The sequence below is a fragment of the Bidens hawaiensis genome, unplaced genomic scaffold, assembly GCF_021521415.1.
Source record: "Bidens hawaiensis isolate Kalapana, Puna unplaced genomic scaffold, B.hawaiensis_p1.1 tig00049835_1, whole genome shotgun sequence".
Taxonomy (NCBI): Eukaryota; Viridiplantae; Streptophyta; class Magnoliopsida; order Asterales; family Asteraceae; genus Bidens; species Bidens hawaiensis.
In genome coordinates this window covers 61,302-80,199 of record NW_027498923.1, presented here as the reverse complement: position 1 = coordinate 80,199, position 18,898 = coordinate 61,302, and the positions used below count along the sequence as shown (strand labels likewise).

The following is an 18,898-nucleotide window of genomic DNA, read 5'->3' as shown; positions in this document are numbered from 1 at the left end:
ATTATATATTATCAAATTAAATGTATTGCTGTTTTTGTTTTGTTTTTCTATATCATCAAATAAAATAAACAAATCCCTTATATTACGAGATTTTGTCACTTTATATTATCGCTTTTCGTACCAAAAAATCAGCCAAAAAGTGAAAACGATCAATGTTTCAAATTTGGAAGTGATTAGTGTTTGACAAAATGGTGAAACATTGATCAAATTGTAATTTCACTTGTATTTCTACTTCAATAAATCAAGTAAGAGGTTGACTTCAAACTTCAAACCAGGTGGCCGACATAAGTAAAGAAAAATGGGCCATGGAAGGGAGGAGGCAGCTTGTCGACCATTTCACGATGAAGGGTCCCGGCTTGCATGCCTTTTAACCTCTTGTCGGTAATTGTTTTGAAGGAAGAAAACACTCTTTTTATGTATAGTTTTCATGTTATTACGAAAAATAAAATGATTTGTGTATAAATCGAACGAAAGCCTTTTTATAATAACCAAAGTATTTATATAAGAAATGCGCGCTGTTTTTAGTTATCTTAGATACCAATATTTCATTTATGCTATCAATGGATTATTTTATATTATTTATCTTTTTGTATCGATCACATATATACTCTCATAGTCACACTAAATATTTTTAGCGAATCAATTTTGTTTTGAGAATCTGCATAATAAATATGGTACACACAAACTTACGTGTTGAAACTAAAACAGTTAATAAAGTAGACATGTTTATGTAATGCTTACTTTCAAAAATTTTTAACTTATGTTGTTGAAGTAAATGTGTAGGGATAACAAATTACATTACGTGTTAAAATTAAAACAGTTAATAAATTATAATAAACTAAACTTACTAGTTTGCAAAACGTACTAGGCTTAGTTAATAAGTACAATATTTAATTTGTCACATCAAAACTTTAGTTGGTTAACATCAAAGTTGAGTTATAGTTTTTATGACCGGTATCATGACATACATGGAACATGTCTAGTACTATATAAAAATAAAAACTTAATTTATATAGAAGTTAATTAGGCCATATGTTATTACTCGGGCCCTATCTATTGATTATATACTATCATTATCCTATTTATTATTATTATTATTATTATTATTATTAAATTACAATATAAATAAAATTATGCATAATTATTTTGGACATATCCCGGGAGAAGAGGATCTGACTTGGCATTCTCTTTACAGCTTGTATGCTCTATATATATTCCTTCCAATCACACCAGCATAATCACTCACTCCTCAATATTTTTACCAAATCTTCTCTGCTACCTACTTCATTTCTTTAATCTGCCTCATATTAATTCAAAACCCGGCAAGAAAATATGTTGTCAGCAAAGGTTACATGCAACTCTCACGGACAGGATTCCTCCTACTTCCTGGGATGGGAAGAGTACGAGAAGAATCCCTACGACGAGGTTAAGAACCCCAACGGTATCATCCAGATGGGTCTCGCTGAAAACCAACTCTCTTTCGACCTTCTTGAATCCTGGCTCCAGAACAACCCGCAGCCTGCGGCTTTCAAGAACCATAATAATCATTCCATCTTCAAAGAACTTGCTCTCTTTCAAGATTATCATGGTCTACCTGCCTTCAAAAATGTAAGCATTTATCATGTTACAAACATATATATATATATACATGTTTCTTTGTATATATAATACCAATAATTATTTAATTCTTTTGATTTTGTGTTTGTGTAATTAACAAATTGTGATATGTTTTTACAGGCTCTAGTCAAGTTTATGTCGGAGATAAGAGGAAACACTGTTAGTTTCGACGTGAACAACCTTGTACTCACTGCGGGTGCAACCTCCGCAAACGAAACATTAATGTTTTGTCTCGCTAATCCAGGAGACGTGTTTCTTATTCCAACACCATATTACCCAGGGTATATAGAGATTTTTATTATGTGAATCGTGATAGCAAGACCACTCTTAGTATTTATTATTTTAATTAATCTAACACGTTAAATTATTAATATTGTGTAGGTTTGATAGAGATCTCAAATGGAGAACCGGAGCTGAAATAGTACCAATTCATTGTTCAAGCTCAAATGATTTCAGAATTACCAAATATGCCCTTGAAGAAGCATACAAACAAGCAGAAAAACAAAACCTTAAAGTCAAAGGAATCTTGGTCACAAACCCTTCCAACCCATTAGGCACGTCTCTAAGCTTGCATGAACTCGACCTCCTCGTCAACTTTATCACTTTAAAAAACATCCACCTTATTAGCGACGAGATTTATTCTGGTACTGTCTTTAGCTCCCCATGCTTCACTAGCATCATGGAGGTCCTAAAAAGCCGAAACCTCATGAACACCGAAATCGCAAAACGTGTCCACATTGTGTATAGCCTCTCCAAAGATCTTGGACTCCCGGGTTTCAGAATTGGAGCCATTTATTCCAATGATGAGCGTGTTGTGTCTGCTGCGACGAAAATGTCCAGTTTCGGATTAATTTCGTCGCAGACACAACACCTTTTGTCAGAAATCCTTTCTGACAAGAAGTTTACAAAAACATATCTATCCGAGAACCGGAGAAGGTTAAAGGAAAGGCATGAAATGATGGTGAATGGGCTTCAAAAGATTGGGATTCGGTGTCTTCAAAGCAATGCCGGTTTGTTTTGTTGGGTGGATATGCGACATCTTTTGAGCTCAAACACTTTCGAAGGTGAAATAGAGCTTTGGAAGAAGATTGTTTATGAAGTCGGGTTGAACATCTCGCCCGGTTCATCGTGCCATTGCAGCGAACCGGGTTGGTTTAGGGTTTGCTTCGCAAACATGTCGGAGGAAACCCTAAATCTTGCCATGCAACGAGTGCAATCTTTTGTAGACTCGATAGCTAAGAAAAATATGCAGACTCGTCACCAGCAGTTATTAAGCAGAAATTCAAGAAGATCAAAGTCCCTACCTAAATGGGTTTTTGAACTATCGTTTCAAAGGGAAATTTCCGCCGATGAACGTTAGTGACCGGGACGGATGGCGATTAATTAATTAAGCGATATACAATTTTATTGTTTTTGTTAGGTTTTCAATATATTTCATGTATATTGATGTTTATTAATTTTGTGACATTTTTATTCTTGAATGAAGAGAGTGCACTCAATCCTTGTGGATTAGCAGTGACCTGTATATGTTTCTACCTTTGTAAACCCATTGAGTAATTTTAATGAAACTTATTTTTCAATTATTCTAAAGAATTTTCTTATCCCTTCCATGGGGTTCTCTATACAATGATGAATGCTGATTACAATATTTGATTGTTACCTTCTTTGAAAATCATTACATATTTTTTTTAATGATACTTTTAGGTTAGACATTATTATTTTATTATAAAACTCAAATCAAATATTCTAAAATTATGAAAATGTTTGGTTTCACAACATATCATTTGACTTGCCAAAAATACCACCTTTTAAGAACTATCGGCACTAGACATTAATTTTTGCAACATCAACATCATGCCTTTCTCTACTAGTTTTTATCTTAGTCATTCGCTAAAATCATGTGTTTTTGTGTCTAAAACTCTCATTTGTCTTCTCTACAAGTTTTGACGTAAGGATCTAATTATTATGACGTAAAATGTTAATAAAAGAATTATAACTAGAAAAGGATACATAATTCCATCTACACTCTTAATTAACCATAAATTTGAATAAACCCAAGACCCCACGAACCCTTTGTTAAACTGGTCAAGAAAGGTAAAAGCATAATAATTAAGAGTTAATTAGTGGTTGCTTGCATGAAATACGCAGGCTACAAATGTACCGGTATTAGACACTGATGTGGGCCCAAGTATAGAAGACCGGGCCATTATGTTTCTGGAGTTCTAAGATCGTGCTTCAAAAGGGACTTCACGAAAATTGGCTTAACTTGGGCTACGGGCCTCCGTTTCTGGCGTTCTACCAGTCAAAACGACCGTTGGGACGTGGGCCACGTTGTGGTAACCAGCCGTAGGCGGGTTATCCTGTTTATTTTTCCAAAATAAGGCCTCTAGATACACTTTTAGGCCACTTTTATGTTTTTCGTATACTTTTTGTGTTTTGTTTTGGACCATTGTTGGGCCTTTAGTTGTTTATTTCGGCCCAAACCTATTTTGGCTTCTCTATTAATATGTTATGAATGTAATGTGACTGATCATTGATCAGAATTAATAAAAAAACTTTTGACTTTTCAAGTTCTTGACTTTTGGGTCGAATTTGGGGGTTTGGGAAGGATTTTCACGGGTATTCCAAGAATCAACGTGTTTAGCCTTCGGATTCTCATTGTACGCTGCATCAAACACCATGAAACATAACCATAACCGATTTAATTAAAGATTTAATAAAGAAAAAAGCTAAATAATGATTGAAAGGTTCCCGGCCATGTCTACCTATGAGCAAATTTTGTCACAACGAACAATAGACCGTCCTTAGGCAACATATGGACCCGCGAACATAGCTTTCACGGCTAGATCGTCTCTTGCCCACCCTTTCCTTTAATGTCCGTCGATACTCCAATATGGTGGATCTTACTATTATATGTAAGTTCTTAACTTGTTTAATCTTTTAAACTTTTTCTTGAAGTAATATGATTGGTTGTTAACAGTTTATAGAGTTTTTAATTTGTGTAAGAGGCTAAGAGCTCCATCCAATTATCCAACATGTAAAAACACAATTAAAGTACTTAAATATTTATTTGGGATTCTTTCAATATAAAATTTTAAAATAACGTTAATTATTAATGTTGGCTTATTTATGTTAATTTGACCAAAACTGAACTAACATGATATGTTGATTGATACGATATGATTTTAAAGTTAAATATTTAATTCAACTTATATTATTTCACTAAAAAGAAAAGAATTTTTGTCAAAAGGCACTAATTATAATGTTGGTATCTATTTTGCAGCGCAGTATTTATGTGGGACATCATTTGTAGGAGGCCGATATCTGCGGCTACAGTTTCTCTGCTGCCGACGTTGGCCGGTCGTTTTTTTTATTTTAATTAATAACTGAAAATGTGTCAAACCGACTTTATTTTGGTTTCTTCCGGCGGAGGCAAAGCGTGTAATTGGGGTGTTCGACTTTATTGTCTATTTATATATTATATTACCTTGTTAAACTAACGTCTCAAAATTTAAAAAGCTAAGAGCATTCACATCCTATTTCATATATTTTTGACTTTTGGACTTTCGGAATCACTTTGTAAATTACGCACCACAAAATTTAAAAAGCTAAGAGCATTCACATCCTATTTCATATATTTTTCCTGTAATTTAGTTAAAAAATATCATTCTATAAATTTATCTATCGTTTTTCAAAATTTTTCCATATTCTATTCCCTATTTATATCCATAAATTAATTCTTTATTATTTTTTTCTCTTTTGTCTTATTATATAATAAATGGTGATTGGAAGATATATGATATATTATATGGTATGGATAAAAAATGAGTCCCTATATTTAGGGATTTACTTTAGTTGCCATATAACTCATCCATATAATAGGGAATAGATTGGAGAAGTGATTTTAATGGTTTTCTTAAAATTTACCCTAAATTATATGAGTTTGACAACTTTAGAGAATGAGTTGAGAATGCTCTAAAAGAAGTTTTTGTTGCGTTGAATACAAATGATCTATGCAATATTTCCTATTTGCCCCTGCCCCAACTATAAACTTCCTAGTAAGTAGTAACTAATATATTATTTAATCCGCATGAAATTATTTAGTTCACTAACATGGCCGGCAATTCATGAAAATACAATATAATTAAGTAAATAATCGATATATAATAAATGATAAATCTATTAAACACTGTTAATACACTGTCGGTTAATATTAGTGCGTATATGCACTACAATACAATTACATATATGCACTATATTGAGTTACTTTTTTTTTATTTATTTGCTCACTTGTGAAGAGCATGTGATTTTCCCATGAAACTAAAAGTCATATACTACTTGTCCTACAACATATACTTCTTGAATGCTTTTTTACGTAAGATGTCTATCATTTCAGAATTCTTAAATAATTTAAGAGCTTTAAGGAACTCTTAAAACCAATCGTTCTTAATTTTTTTTTTCATATTAATATTGTTTAATGATATTCTTGTCACTTATAATATATATATTTACGATTACAATTATAAAAATTGTTTTTTACACATATCTAAATTTTTTACACATGTAAATTTGTATCAGATTTATTAATTTACACATACGTAGACTCGTGATTCATATATTTAATAAAAAAGGTTTATATAAAAATGTTAAAAGTACTCTTTAACAATAATAATATATATAATTTAAAAAAATAGTTTATTGTTAAAAGTTCTTAAAGTTTTTAAGTTTTTTGGACTACTGAAATGAAACTAACCCAGTATATATGTCTATAAATTAGTAGTATTAGTAAATAATAATAATAATAATAATAATAATAACAACAACAACGCAAAATGAAGTGAAACTGAATAAAGATTACATAAAACAAAAGTTTTCACTTTGGAGAAAATAATATAAAATGCATGATATTTTTTAATTTTTTTCTACATATTTTACTATCTTATATTCTACGTATGCATTTGTTGATTAAGTTAGTTGAATTATTTAGTAGGGTCCAAAAAATAAAATATAAATTAATGATCATATATTTTCCATGTGATGTTCCATTTCTTCCAAATATTTTATTTCAATTATTTCTAGTCCATAATGCCTTATGTTTTGACCCTCTATTTAATATGTAGTTAGAATTTTAAAATAAAACTACCAAGTGATTGCATAATTTATTATAATCATATTAAATGAATTTCAATGTCGCGTTCTTTGCGTGACAAGATATGCATGGCTATCTTGTAGAATTTTAATATCTCAGTCGAGCTGAAATAAAAAGGTTTGTAAACTCATGAAATATATAAACTAATTATTTTAACAACATTAACTTAGAATCATACCCTAGTAAGTCATTGAGTTTGTATGACAGTGGCTGGTGTTCTGTTATGTGGTGTCGACAGTAGTGGATTGCTTGAGATGGTGGTGACTAGTGGTAGAGAACTAAAGAAGGAGGGTTGGAACTTGGAAGGGGGAACGAGAACAACGAAGCGTTGTCAAATGCCTTATTTTGATAAACGGATCATTTTATTTTTCTTTACCTGATTATTATTTTTTAATATTGATTTTGCCATTTTGGTTTGGGCCCAATAACCCAAATTTTAACCAATGTTTCGTTTATATTCTAAAACCTGCCAAATATAACAATGATAGCTTTTCATTATTAGGTTATGTATTGCGGACTAACTAGAGAACTGTAATTAAAACGTCACACAAACACCACATAGGCAAAGAATCCATTAGCTAACCAACATTTTAACGTAATGCCTCCTCAACAAGCACATGTTTAGGATGACCAAATGATTATAAGATGTTATAGCTACGTTGTTGATTAGATTTGTCACATTTCTAGAGGCATTGATGAAAATATATACAACTAGTTTGATCTTCCCGTGTTACGGGAGTTTATTTAAGTTTTTGTTTTTAATCATTTTGCTATTTTATGATGATTTATTTTATTTTTTAACGTAGTTTTTTTTTAATTTAATACATATATATTAGTTTGTTATTATATTTTTTTGCGTTTGGGTATCTTCAGTTGAGATATGTAGGTTTTTTAGATTTTTAACGAACAAAATACACGAACACGTTGATTTTTTTTAAATGAACAAACATGAACACAAATATTTGTCTAATGAAAAAGGGGACGTTGATGTAGTTGACGATGGCGGTAATATCAGAAGTTAACCGACGATGGAGATGATAGACCAGCAACGGAGAACATGTAAAGAAGATAAATTAAATTAGGATTTGAGGATGAAAGTATTTACCAATAAATAAAATTTTATAACCCATTTGAGAGCTATTAGGGTTTAGTAAGACCCATAACCCATGAAAATTATTTTTTGATGATTAAGGGGCTATATCACAAATAAATGAGATGTTATAACCCGTTTAAGACTTTATGGGTTATCCGGTTTGGTGAGACCTCTGACCCGCGAAAATTATTGTTTGATTATGAAAGAGTTTCACAAATAAATGAGATGTTATAAACCATTTAAAGACTATCTAGGTTTGGGTTTGGTAAGACCCATACCCGCGATTTCGGGTCAAATGCATGAGAATCCTCAATTTAGAAATCAAGCAATCTGGTGGCTTTAGAGAATGTGAGGGACATGCCCGGTTTTAGGGTTGTGCAAACCGTGCAGAGGCACGAGGCCCAAAATGAAAAGGGGCCCAAGGGTGAAGAAGCACCATCGAAGTTTTTTTAGACAGATCTAGCAGGCAGCCATTGGAGCCATTGGAGCTCTGTTCTTTTTGCTTTGTGGCTGTGTTGGGGAGAAGAAGAAAGCAGATAAAAGATTAGGTTTTGGTTGCTTTTTGTTATAGGCCCCTATTATATCTAATATATTAAAATAAGTTACCAAAAGTAAAAAAGTTATCTTCATATTAATATTATATTTACTATTTTTTCTGCAGCACTTTTTAAGGAAGCATATATTCAAGTTAAAGTACACTAATATTTTTGAAATAGATATTTTTTTTTGAAATGACTAACTAGGTAACGCCGAGTACTCCGTACGTGGCCCCCATTGGCTAAACCGCTAAAGGTAAACATAAAACTTAAAAAGTTAGAATTAATTGTATTCGTATAGTGATTTTTTGATATATAATTGACGAGTTTATATTTTAAGGAGGATGCCCAAAATTTTTCTTCGCACGAGGCCTGTATATTTATTATCATTCTCGGAGACGGCCCTGGTGAGGGACAACCTGAGAATGACACGTAGGATTTCATGGTAAATAATTATATAGATGGTTAGATTTAGTTATAAAATTTTAAAATATATTAAGGTGGTAGGAAAATTATGAACAAAGTATATTGATGCAGGAGCATCTGGTCCATTAAGTCGGCCCGGCCCGGCACGGCCCAAATGTTTATTTTTATTTATAAATAAAGTTGTTAGTCTTTAGATTCATTAGTTTTTGATTGAGTTTTATATTAAAGAACTTTGTTCTTGGAACCTATGGTTCGGTTATCGGTCTTTAATTAACTAAAGTGTCATGAGCCATTTGAATGCTTCCGTTTCCAAATCATTGGTATCAAAGCTTTTGGTTCTCAAATGGATCGACATAAAGATGAATACTTTCTTGCTCGTAGAATCGCCGACAGAGGCAACGAAAGGAGGGTTTTCTATTCATGTGCTCGTGGAGAAGATCGACGCCCTATTCGCATATTCGCCGACCGAGGCAGCGGTGGAGTTTGTTCCAACCCACGTGATCTTAAGATCAAACGACTCCGACAACGAGTCCGCAATCTGGAAGAGATCGAACGGCTCCGAAAGCGAGTCCGTGATCTCGAGTTATAACGGGAGATGCGCAAGTCGGAAACCGAGTCTAGCACCACCGTCTGGGACGAAGGTGGCGACGGAGAGCAGCAGTCGTTTGGCCGTCATCCACCCAGGTTCTACGAACCGATAGATCATTATTACTCGGAAGACGAACCGATAGATCATTATTACTTGGAAGACGAACCGATATATCATTATTACTCGGAAGACGAACAGGTAGATCATTATTACTCGGAAGACGAACCGAGTGTTGATGAAGATGGAGTTGATTTCCATGAAAACAAGTGTTTTGGGGAGGATAATCGTTCTGATTTTGTTTATGAGTCGCCACATGTGTTTGATAACTATGGGGACGAGGAAGCATATTCGGAGGTTGTGGGTTGTGATATGGTGGTAGATGGTGGTTCCACAGTTCCTACGGTGGCCACGAGTGGTGTTTCGGTTGTCAACAATGACCAGGTAAAGATGAGTGGTGAGATTTTGAGTTGTTCCATAACTAATCTTGGTAGCATTGTGTAACATCCCCAAAATTTCGATCCAAATATGACAACTTAGGAAAGTTAAGGGATCAAAAAAAATAATATCAAGACAAGACATGAGAAAATATTTAATAAGGAAATATAAGAAAAATAAGGAAATAAAAATATTTCCTAAAGTTAAGTTTACTTACATGAAAGAAATTCCATCCCACATTGGAAGATGTAAGAAAGTGGAAACATTCCACTAAGGTATAAATAAGGAGGATGGAATCCATCCCACATGGAAAGTGGTAAAGAAATGGAAGCTCTTTATAAGGAAGAGATTTTCCATAGTTATATTCTTTTATGAATATCATGCACCAAATAGTCCTAGCGGAGGGTGCGTAGCACCCGACGCGCGTGCGCATGCGCACAGGCTCGGGCGAGGACCAGGACGATGGCGATGGCGAAGGGCGTTGGGCGCAATGTGGCGTTTTAATGGCGCACTTTGCACTTCACACGCTCGCATCGCCGCGAGCCGCCTTATTATTTTTGGACAACGAGAATTAGCCTAGAAATGACAAGCTATCAAAGACGAGAGGCTAAAAATGAAAAAAATAATATTCAGGGACCCATCGCGCTACGCGATGAGTCCAAGAAGACGCATCAACACGTGTCACACTCTGGTGACAAGTGTCAGCATGACAGGACATGTGGCGACACGTGGCAGACGTGTCAGGCCACGTGGCGACACGTGGCAACGCCTGATGACATGTGTCATCGCGATACGCGATGAACATGAGAAAGGAGCCTATCGCGTATCGCGATAGGATCCAAAATTGGCTATAAATAAGGCAGGCCACGACTCATTTGCACACACACATTTACTATCTCTCTCTAGATTTTTTACTCTCTCTCTATCTCGGTTTGCGTGCTGAACATCGTTTCGCGTGCCACCGACCCGACAAATAACACATCGTAATCCGTGCCAAATACCCGGTGTTTCCTCGAAGTGCGTGCCACTCAAGAAACCCGACATTCCGTCTCAAAGTACTTGCACGACCCGGCGTCCGAACATTGCCTCGATTTGCGTGCCAAAGGAAGGTGGATCAAGAACGTCTCGAAAAACGTGCAGATAGAGTAGAAGTGCTGCCCGTATAAACTTAGGAAATCTAACTCCGAATACCCGTATGAGGTAAGGGGTTCTGCCTAAGTTATTATTATATTATTATAAATGGCTTAGACCATAGTCGAGGGTATAGCCCGAACCTTGATTACGATTAAGAATAATATAACTTTTATTGAGCAATGGTTATAGTCAAAATAGTATTTCTTTATGACTAAGAAATATAATACAAGAAGTTATAATTATGAAATCAATGTTTTTTCTTGAAGAAGAAACTCAGTATAGACGTTTCTTTCTGAAGAAGAAACGTAACATATAAATGGTAAATAAAGAAAGGGACTAAAGGTCCAAATGTTTTATATAAACAAATGATTTTATCAAGGTTAAAGCTATACGAAATAGACTAAAGGTCTAAAGCTAGATCGTTGATCTAGTTATTTATACAAAAAGGTTATTCTCGTACTATAGGTCCGAGGTAACAAAACAAGAAGACAAGAATCAGAAAACAGGAATCAGTATCAGAAACTGATTATAAACAGACAAGGTGAATACGCCCCAAACCTTTTATATTGAGTCAGAATGTTTGCATAGGATTTATGAATCCTTAAAACTTTGTGTACAATAATAAGAAACGGACACTCTGATTAAGAGTATACATGTGTCTGGATCCAAACATACATGGTGACTCGGCATTTCTCCGAGGCCATGCATATCATCAACATGCCTCTGAAGGTCTACGGGACTTTTCAGAGAAATGATATTGTGTATATAATCAATTGTACATGGTACTTAGGGTAATTTGATCCCAATTTAGTTGGGTGCCTAATGAGTAGTCACAAAGGTATTATTATTGGTTTCACAAAGGTATTGAAAAGATATTTTAGAGTCAGCGTTATTCACCAGCTTTGTACTGACGTATTTTTCCCCCATGTTACAGGGAAACGAGAAAAGTTAGAACAGACAAGCAAGAAGGAATAAAAGATTGGAGTTATAGTCATTATATGATATCTGATGGCTTAGATATTTTATTTCAAAATATTACAAAGAGTTATGTTTTCTAAAGAAATGTATTTTAAAAAATGGACGGGTATTTAAACCCGACTTTCTAATAAGTTTTCAAAGTGATAATATTTTATTAAAGACTTCCGATGAAATAAAACCCGCAACTCTGATTTATTTACAAAACAGGTACCAACTATTGGTCACACGCCTAGGCCCTGAGACGGGGTGTGACACATTGATTGTGGTGGTTTTACGGTGGTTACCGGTGATAGGGTGGTTGTCGGTGAGAATCATAAAGTTTGTTTGGAAGTTTCGTTATTTGTGGAGACTTCTAAGTTGGAATTTATTATTGAGCTAAAGAATCCGGTAATGAAATTTCAAAATGGGATGGGTGATCAAGTAACCGGAAAATCTTCTGTTAGTTGCAATATTGCTAATGATTATGTTGATTTGATTTTTGCTAAAGTTATGGGTGATAAATTTGGCAAATTGTGTGGGGAACGTGTGAATGTGGTAACTAAAAAAGATAAGTCAAAAGTTAAAAAGATTGAAAATAATGAGTCGGTTACAAAGACTTTTGGCAAACTAAAATCAAATGGTGGGCAAGTGTGTAGTCCTTCAAGGGTGATGTTATGTGCTAGCCCATTAATGTTTGTTAATTGGTCAAAATTAATGCCTGATGTTGGTGATTCTTCAAATATGAGTGCTCCCTTTGATCCAGGTGGTTCCGGTCTAGGGTTGAGAGAGACAACACATGGAGTTGAATTGTTTAGGCATGTCATGGTGTTAATACATAAGAAGCGGCTTGATGTTCTATTCGATCAGAGGGGTTTTGATTCAAAGATAAAACACGAGGACGAGTTTTTCTCAAAGAGGGAGAGTATGATGCAGGGGCATCTGGTCCATTAAGTCGGCCCGGCCCGGCACGACCCAAATGTTTATTTTTATTTATAAATAAAGTTGTTAGGTCTTTAGATTCATTAGTTTTTGATTGAGTTTTATATTAAAGAACTTTGTTCTTGGAACCTATGGTTCAGTTATCGGTCTTTGATTAACTAAAGTGTCATGAGCCATTTGAATGCTTCCGTTTTCGCATCATATATTTGCTTAGTTTATGACGAAGTTAGGTATTTTCGTTGATTTGATGCCATGTTCTTGTTGACTCGATCCCATGCATGTGCTTCTCTTTCCATAGAAATTATTGGAAAATGTAGTTAAAGCTCTAGATAATATTAAAGAAATATTTGTTAAGTTTTCTAAATAGGAAGCACATTAAACAATTATTTCTCTTAATCTGTCTTTCTCTTTACTATTGTTTGTTTCATGTTTTTCAAGATTTCTCAAATCACCCTAAAGTCATTTTGCGCCCTCATGGATAAGAAAGTTTTCCTGTTTCCTTCATAACTAAAGTTCTTAGTATGATAAATTTTTTTAGTTGATAAATATTTACTTAAATAACTGTTTTTAAAATAATTGTCATCAATTATAAATTATGTCATATTCTATTGATTTTACGGAGAATTGATATGTTGAAATTGTGATATACGAACTCGAGTGGTCTAGTATTTAAAACCTAAATTATTTTCTTTGAATCATAGAAGTAACTTAAAACTTTTGTAAAATTATTTTTAACTACATTTTCTCTCATTACATTTTCTCGTTTTCATAATTTTATTAATCAAAATTTTTGTTAAGAAATTTTCTTTGTGTAAGCTTGTAGATAGATTACAAAACAATGAGTGAGAGTCTAAAGTAGAAGATATATCATATGGACCACGTTAGAAATCATATATAAAAATCAGAAACAAGAAACAAAATAAAGCAAGAAACAGTAACAATGAACTTTGCGTGTGTTTGACACAATTTTCTTAAATAAATTCGCAGTCTGTTCTCAGGGTACGCCGGTTGGAAGCAGCAGCAGCAGCGTAGTGCCAGACTTGATCACTTGCCTTAAATGAAAACAGAACAATGTTGCAATAGAGAGTTAGAGAGAGATGTTGGTATATGGTGTGTTTTCAACTGATGCATTTGAAATGGTTTTATAATCATGAAACACGTAATTGAAACCATTGCTGAATAATGACCATTAATGTATATAATACTGAATAATGGCTATTAGTGCAACAGTTTAAACCGACAATAATGTTCATGATCATTAATAATAATCATTGCTGATCAGTTAAGAAACGCATCAGTTAGTGGTCTCCAAAACGAGTGCAAAAAACTGTTTCACGCAACCCCGAAGAATTTTCGGAGCTACATTGGTGTCCGCGGGACACGCGCGAGTTCGAAGGAATTCAAGTCCAAAAACCCATATTTGCACCCCCTGCACACGGCAATATTTGTGGTAACATATATTGTAAAGCTTCATTATAATAGTAAATGCTTTACCTTATAAACAACCACTCATTTTGTTCCCTCATCGATATGAGACAAACATTTACCACCTTTTTTATTTAAGACTTTCATGGGTCTTATACCCATAACTTTCAACAATCCACTTAGCCTAATGACAATGCATTTTTCATTGGTGATCATTAGGCCATCAAAAATGATTCTTCCTCGAACAAACACCAAACGACTATTGTTTACCACCAACCCACTACCGTATTAATCTGTTTTGCCAAACACCTTTGGGATATCTTTTTGAATGCAACCTATTAGATTTGTGGGCCTAAAATCGGATTTTACCATTGGGACCTTAATCTTTAGGAAAATGATTACAATCAACTATAGCCCTTGTTTAATAAAACTGATTGTTTTAATACATTTTGAAAATCCTATTCGAATGCCTCTTAATTTTTTTTTCAAATTTGAAAGTGAAGCCATCTTGCCCAACGTGACCACAACTCCATATTGCGTCTTTAATGTCTTCCAAAGAAAATTGTTTAATTTTAGTTGTCGCTTCATCAACTGCTAGCATCATAAACTCGTCTAATACAAGCCTCGACCTCTTCGGCATTGGCTCATACGTTAAATTATTGTTTGAAATATTTTACTACATTATCTTTTATCTTTTTCGGATTATTACACCAGACCTCGTTTTATGATCAATTTTCCTCAATTCCATGGTTACCTTTGCTAATCCATTGAGTTTTAATTTCCTACAATATTTAAGGAGCTTTATTGACTTTTTAGGCCGCTTGTTTTTTGTTAAAACAATATAATTACATAGAAAGTTGCGTTCTATACGTAAGACTGTAATGTAAGCTATTTCCATTACCGTTATATTTCTCTTCTCACCATCTATTACATATCATGATGTATGCTAGAAGACGTATAACGTGGTCTTAAGTGAAACTTTTTCTTCACCAACAATGTACAAATTATTTAAATATTTAATAAAAATTAAGAAAAGAGGATGAGTGGGGTAGGGTGTCATATGGGTATCACATGAAAACTGTTGCATGCAAAAGCACATGTTTATGGCAAGAGGAGGGAACACACAAGACTAACGTCTTCTCCAAACCGTGTTAACGGCTTGGGTTAAATTATATCCAAACATCGTGTGGGTCCTACCATATATCTATATATATATATGCATCAAGTATATATATACATCACGCATGCATATATATGTTTATGGGCGAACTGAAGGAGCAGCCTGGAATGGCCATGCTGAATTTGGTGAGGACAAGCTTGGCCATATGAACATGACATAAATACAAGCCAATTGGACCCATCAACCATCAAATATTATTCGGTCCCACTGTATATCCTTCTCAATCACAAACATTAACTCTTACATTTTTATTTTTTTATTTTCAATAATAAATTTTATTAGTACAAAAACGCATATCATTCTATTTAGATATTAACGCCGTAAACGCATCATGAACATTGTTCGGTATACCATTGTGCTTGTTGTAGTTGTACATGCATATGTAATTTGAGTTGCATAGTAGTGTTTTAAGAGATATATATCAAAATAGTTGTTACATTCATGCACATAAAGAAAAGTTTCATGTATAACCTTTTCGCAATGTAAAATTTACACTAATGACCCACTTTACACTAATGATCAATTTATCATTGATTTCATATGTAAATGTATTTCAAAACTTAAGATTTACTAAAGCTATAAGTTTAAATGATTATTGATACAAAATGAAAATCATGTCAGTTTTATGATATAAATTATATCATTAATACGGATAATATTGAATGTTTCATTTCAAGACTTCAAAAATTTAGTATACGTTTAAAGTTATGCATTCACGAAGTGGCACCTCGTACCGTTAAACTATAGTGTTTTGTACATATATAAATTTTCCCTTAAAAGAAACAAGAATATACCAAAAGATTTTTTTTAATTAATACAAACTGAATAACAACAGATTGAAAATCTCAAGCTATTTTTAGAGGAATTTAGGGATGGATTCATGTCTGGTAGAATTAGAAAGAGTGCATAATAATAATAATAATAATAATAATAATAATAATAATAATAATAATAATAATAATAATAATAATAATAATAATAATAATAATAATAATAATAATAATAATAATAATAATAATAATAATAATAATAAAAATAATAATAATAAAACTGTTTCTTAACCAAATTGAAAGATAACTAAAGGGCCTAGAGAAATGAAAATGGGTTTCCTAAAGCTTTGTTAAGATCTTGGGCCAGATTATGAAGACCGTTAAAAGTTCAATAAGCCCAGTTAACTAAAATTTCAGTTTAAAATGCCCGTAACATTACAAAATTAAAAAACGCATTAATCATGCAGGCCTGAGGGCTCATGAAGCAATTCAGAAGCCCGAAAATGTTTGGACACAGCGCGCTGGAAATTGACTCGTGTATAAACAATCCAAGTTCAAGTTAACCATAGATTGGCTTGTTTAAGTTAAACAAACAAATATTTTATATCATAATTAATTTTTCATTATTCCACTGATTTGGTGACCTAGCTAGCATTCGACTTATGAGGTAAATAGTTGAATTTTGGCAATGTATTCATATACATGTTCAATATTTTAATCTTAGCATAACTATGTTAGGCATTTTGGAGTATAGCTTGTTTTAATCTTTACATCTTGATCATTTATTTTATAGAGATTTATATGTGATTAAAGGTGGTAGTTCTTTTTTAATATAAGAGAATGTCCTCTAAACTATTTATACACTAAGCTCATGAAATTTAGGTCCATTTACCATCTTTAAGTCCATACTTATTCTTGGTCCATCTCATTTAAGCCTACCATCAACTAAGTTATTTTATTATTCAATTGATGACAATTGAATATACGTAATTAAATAACAAAATTTATTTAATTATTTCTTAATTTATTATTTTTGAAAATATCGGATGTTACAATATAATTTTTTTATATCTTTATCGTTATAGTTTTATCTCTCATACCAATTCAACAAATATTAAAAGGTAAATAAGGACAAACAAATTTTTCCTAAATTTATAAAAAATTAGTACATGTTTCTCTCTATCCTATAATTTGCACTCACAACCACTGATAACATCACGCTATAATTTGTATTTCCTCACATAAATATAGAGGATGGGTTGAGAATGCTCTAAGTGTGGTTAACTGAAGTTTAATTCTCATTCATTCTTACATACGTAACTTAATTCATCCTAGAATGTAAAAGTGAACAGTGGTGAATATAATATACCATGCTTTTACCAAAAGGAAAAAAAAAAGATGAATTTTTTTTTCTATGTTTAAATGATAAAATATTCCGATTTGTTTTATTATAGAAAGTGGATGTCACAGTCGAACTGAATAAACAAAATAGAATGAATTGGAAATCAAATAGAAAAAGACTGTAAAGGAATGTTGGGAGGCTATTGGCATCATATATCCAGGTCTTCTACTTCAATCTCGTATCTTTACATTTCATGTGATATTTGACACTTCACTCTTTTATATGGATTTATAAAATCATAATTTACTAATTATTTTTAAACAAATTATATTGTATTAACACATCTTAATAAATATATAACAAAATTGTGTATGTGAATCATAGCATTTAAACATCTCAAACCGCCAAAAATAACTCTTGTTTATAATTATACCAATTAAAAACACACTCCATGTTTAGAAGACATTATAACTCACATAAATATCAGTGAGATAAATATCTTTTGATACCCTACCATGTTTAAATCATTCATTAATCACAATTAACAAGATCGTATACCATACCAGTAACTGTTATATTATGTACATCAAAATTTATTCTTATGAAAACACGCCTCAATAATGCTTAAATGAATTCCACTTTTTTTTTCTTGAAAGATGGTATATTATAAACACGGCAACTAACAGATGACTAGTCACCAAAATTACAAAAGAAACTTAATTTGCATATTTAACACATTTGGGCCTATCAACTCTAACGATACTCGATCTAGCAATCACCCACAAAAAAGTTAGTATCTTTATTTCCTTGAAATTTTTTTTACTCAGTGTTACTGAATTCCACTTTTAACAATACAACAGAATTTTAGAATTCATTATTTATTTTAGATCCGCCGTGTTGCGACGGGTCATGACGTAAAGTTTGGAAAAAGATACAACGCATCTATATATAACAGCACTCAATGAACTCTCAGGTGTCCAAGTAACACTCCAAATAATTTCACAACTTACCTTGAAAAACATTTAAATAATAGTTTAGAGATTAAAAATAATGTAAATATTAACTATAAGGAAATCATAGATAATATACAACAAAAGAAGCCAAAGTTACAACCTTAAAGTAGTATTTTCTATGATCAAGAAATATTCATCCACCATTTTCATTTCAATAAAATTTACCAATTAGGTTCGTTGAAAATGCCCTCATTTGTGATCAAACACCTGTGATGATTTTTTTTCCAAGCATACATGTCTTTAATCCCTTAACCCCCCCCCCCCCCCCCCCCCAACCTTTCAAAACAAAAGAA

At 32.9% G+C, this 18,898-nt stretch overlaps 1 protein-coding gene across 1 annotated transcript; it reads left to right on the top strand.

Moving 5' to 3' along the window:
* Positions 1 to 1,332: 1,332 nt before the first annotated feature.
* LOC143598231 (1-aminocyclopropane-1-carboxylate synthase 3-like) lies at positions 1,333 to 2,977 on the top strand. The gene is made up of 3 exons (XM_077076502.1): positions 1,333 to 1,608; positions 1,738 to 1,898; positions 1,981 to 2,977. Exons 1-3 carry the CDS (start codon positions 1,333 to 1,335, stop codon positions 2,975 to 2,977), a joined length of 1,434 nt encoding a protein of 477 aa, XP_076932617.1.
* Positions 2,978 to 18,898: the final 15,921 nt, after the last annotated feature.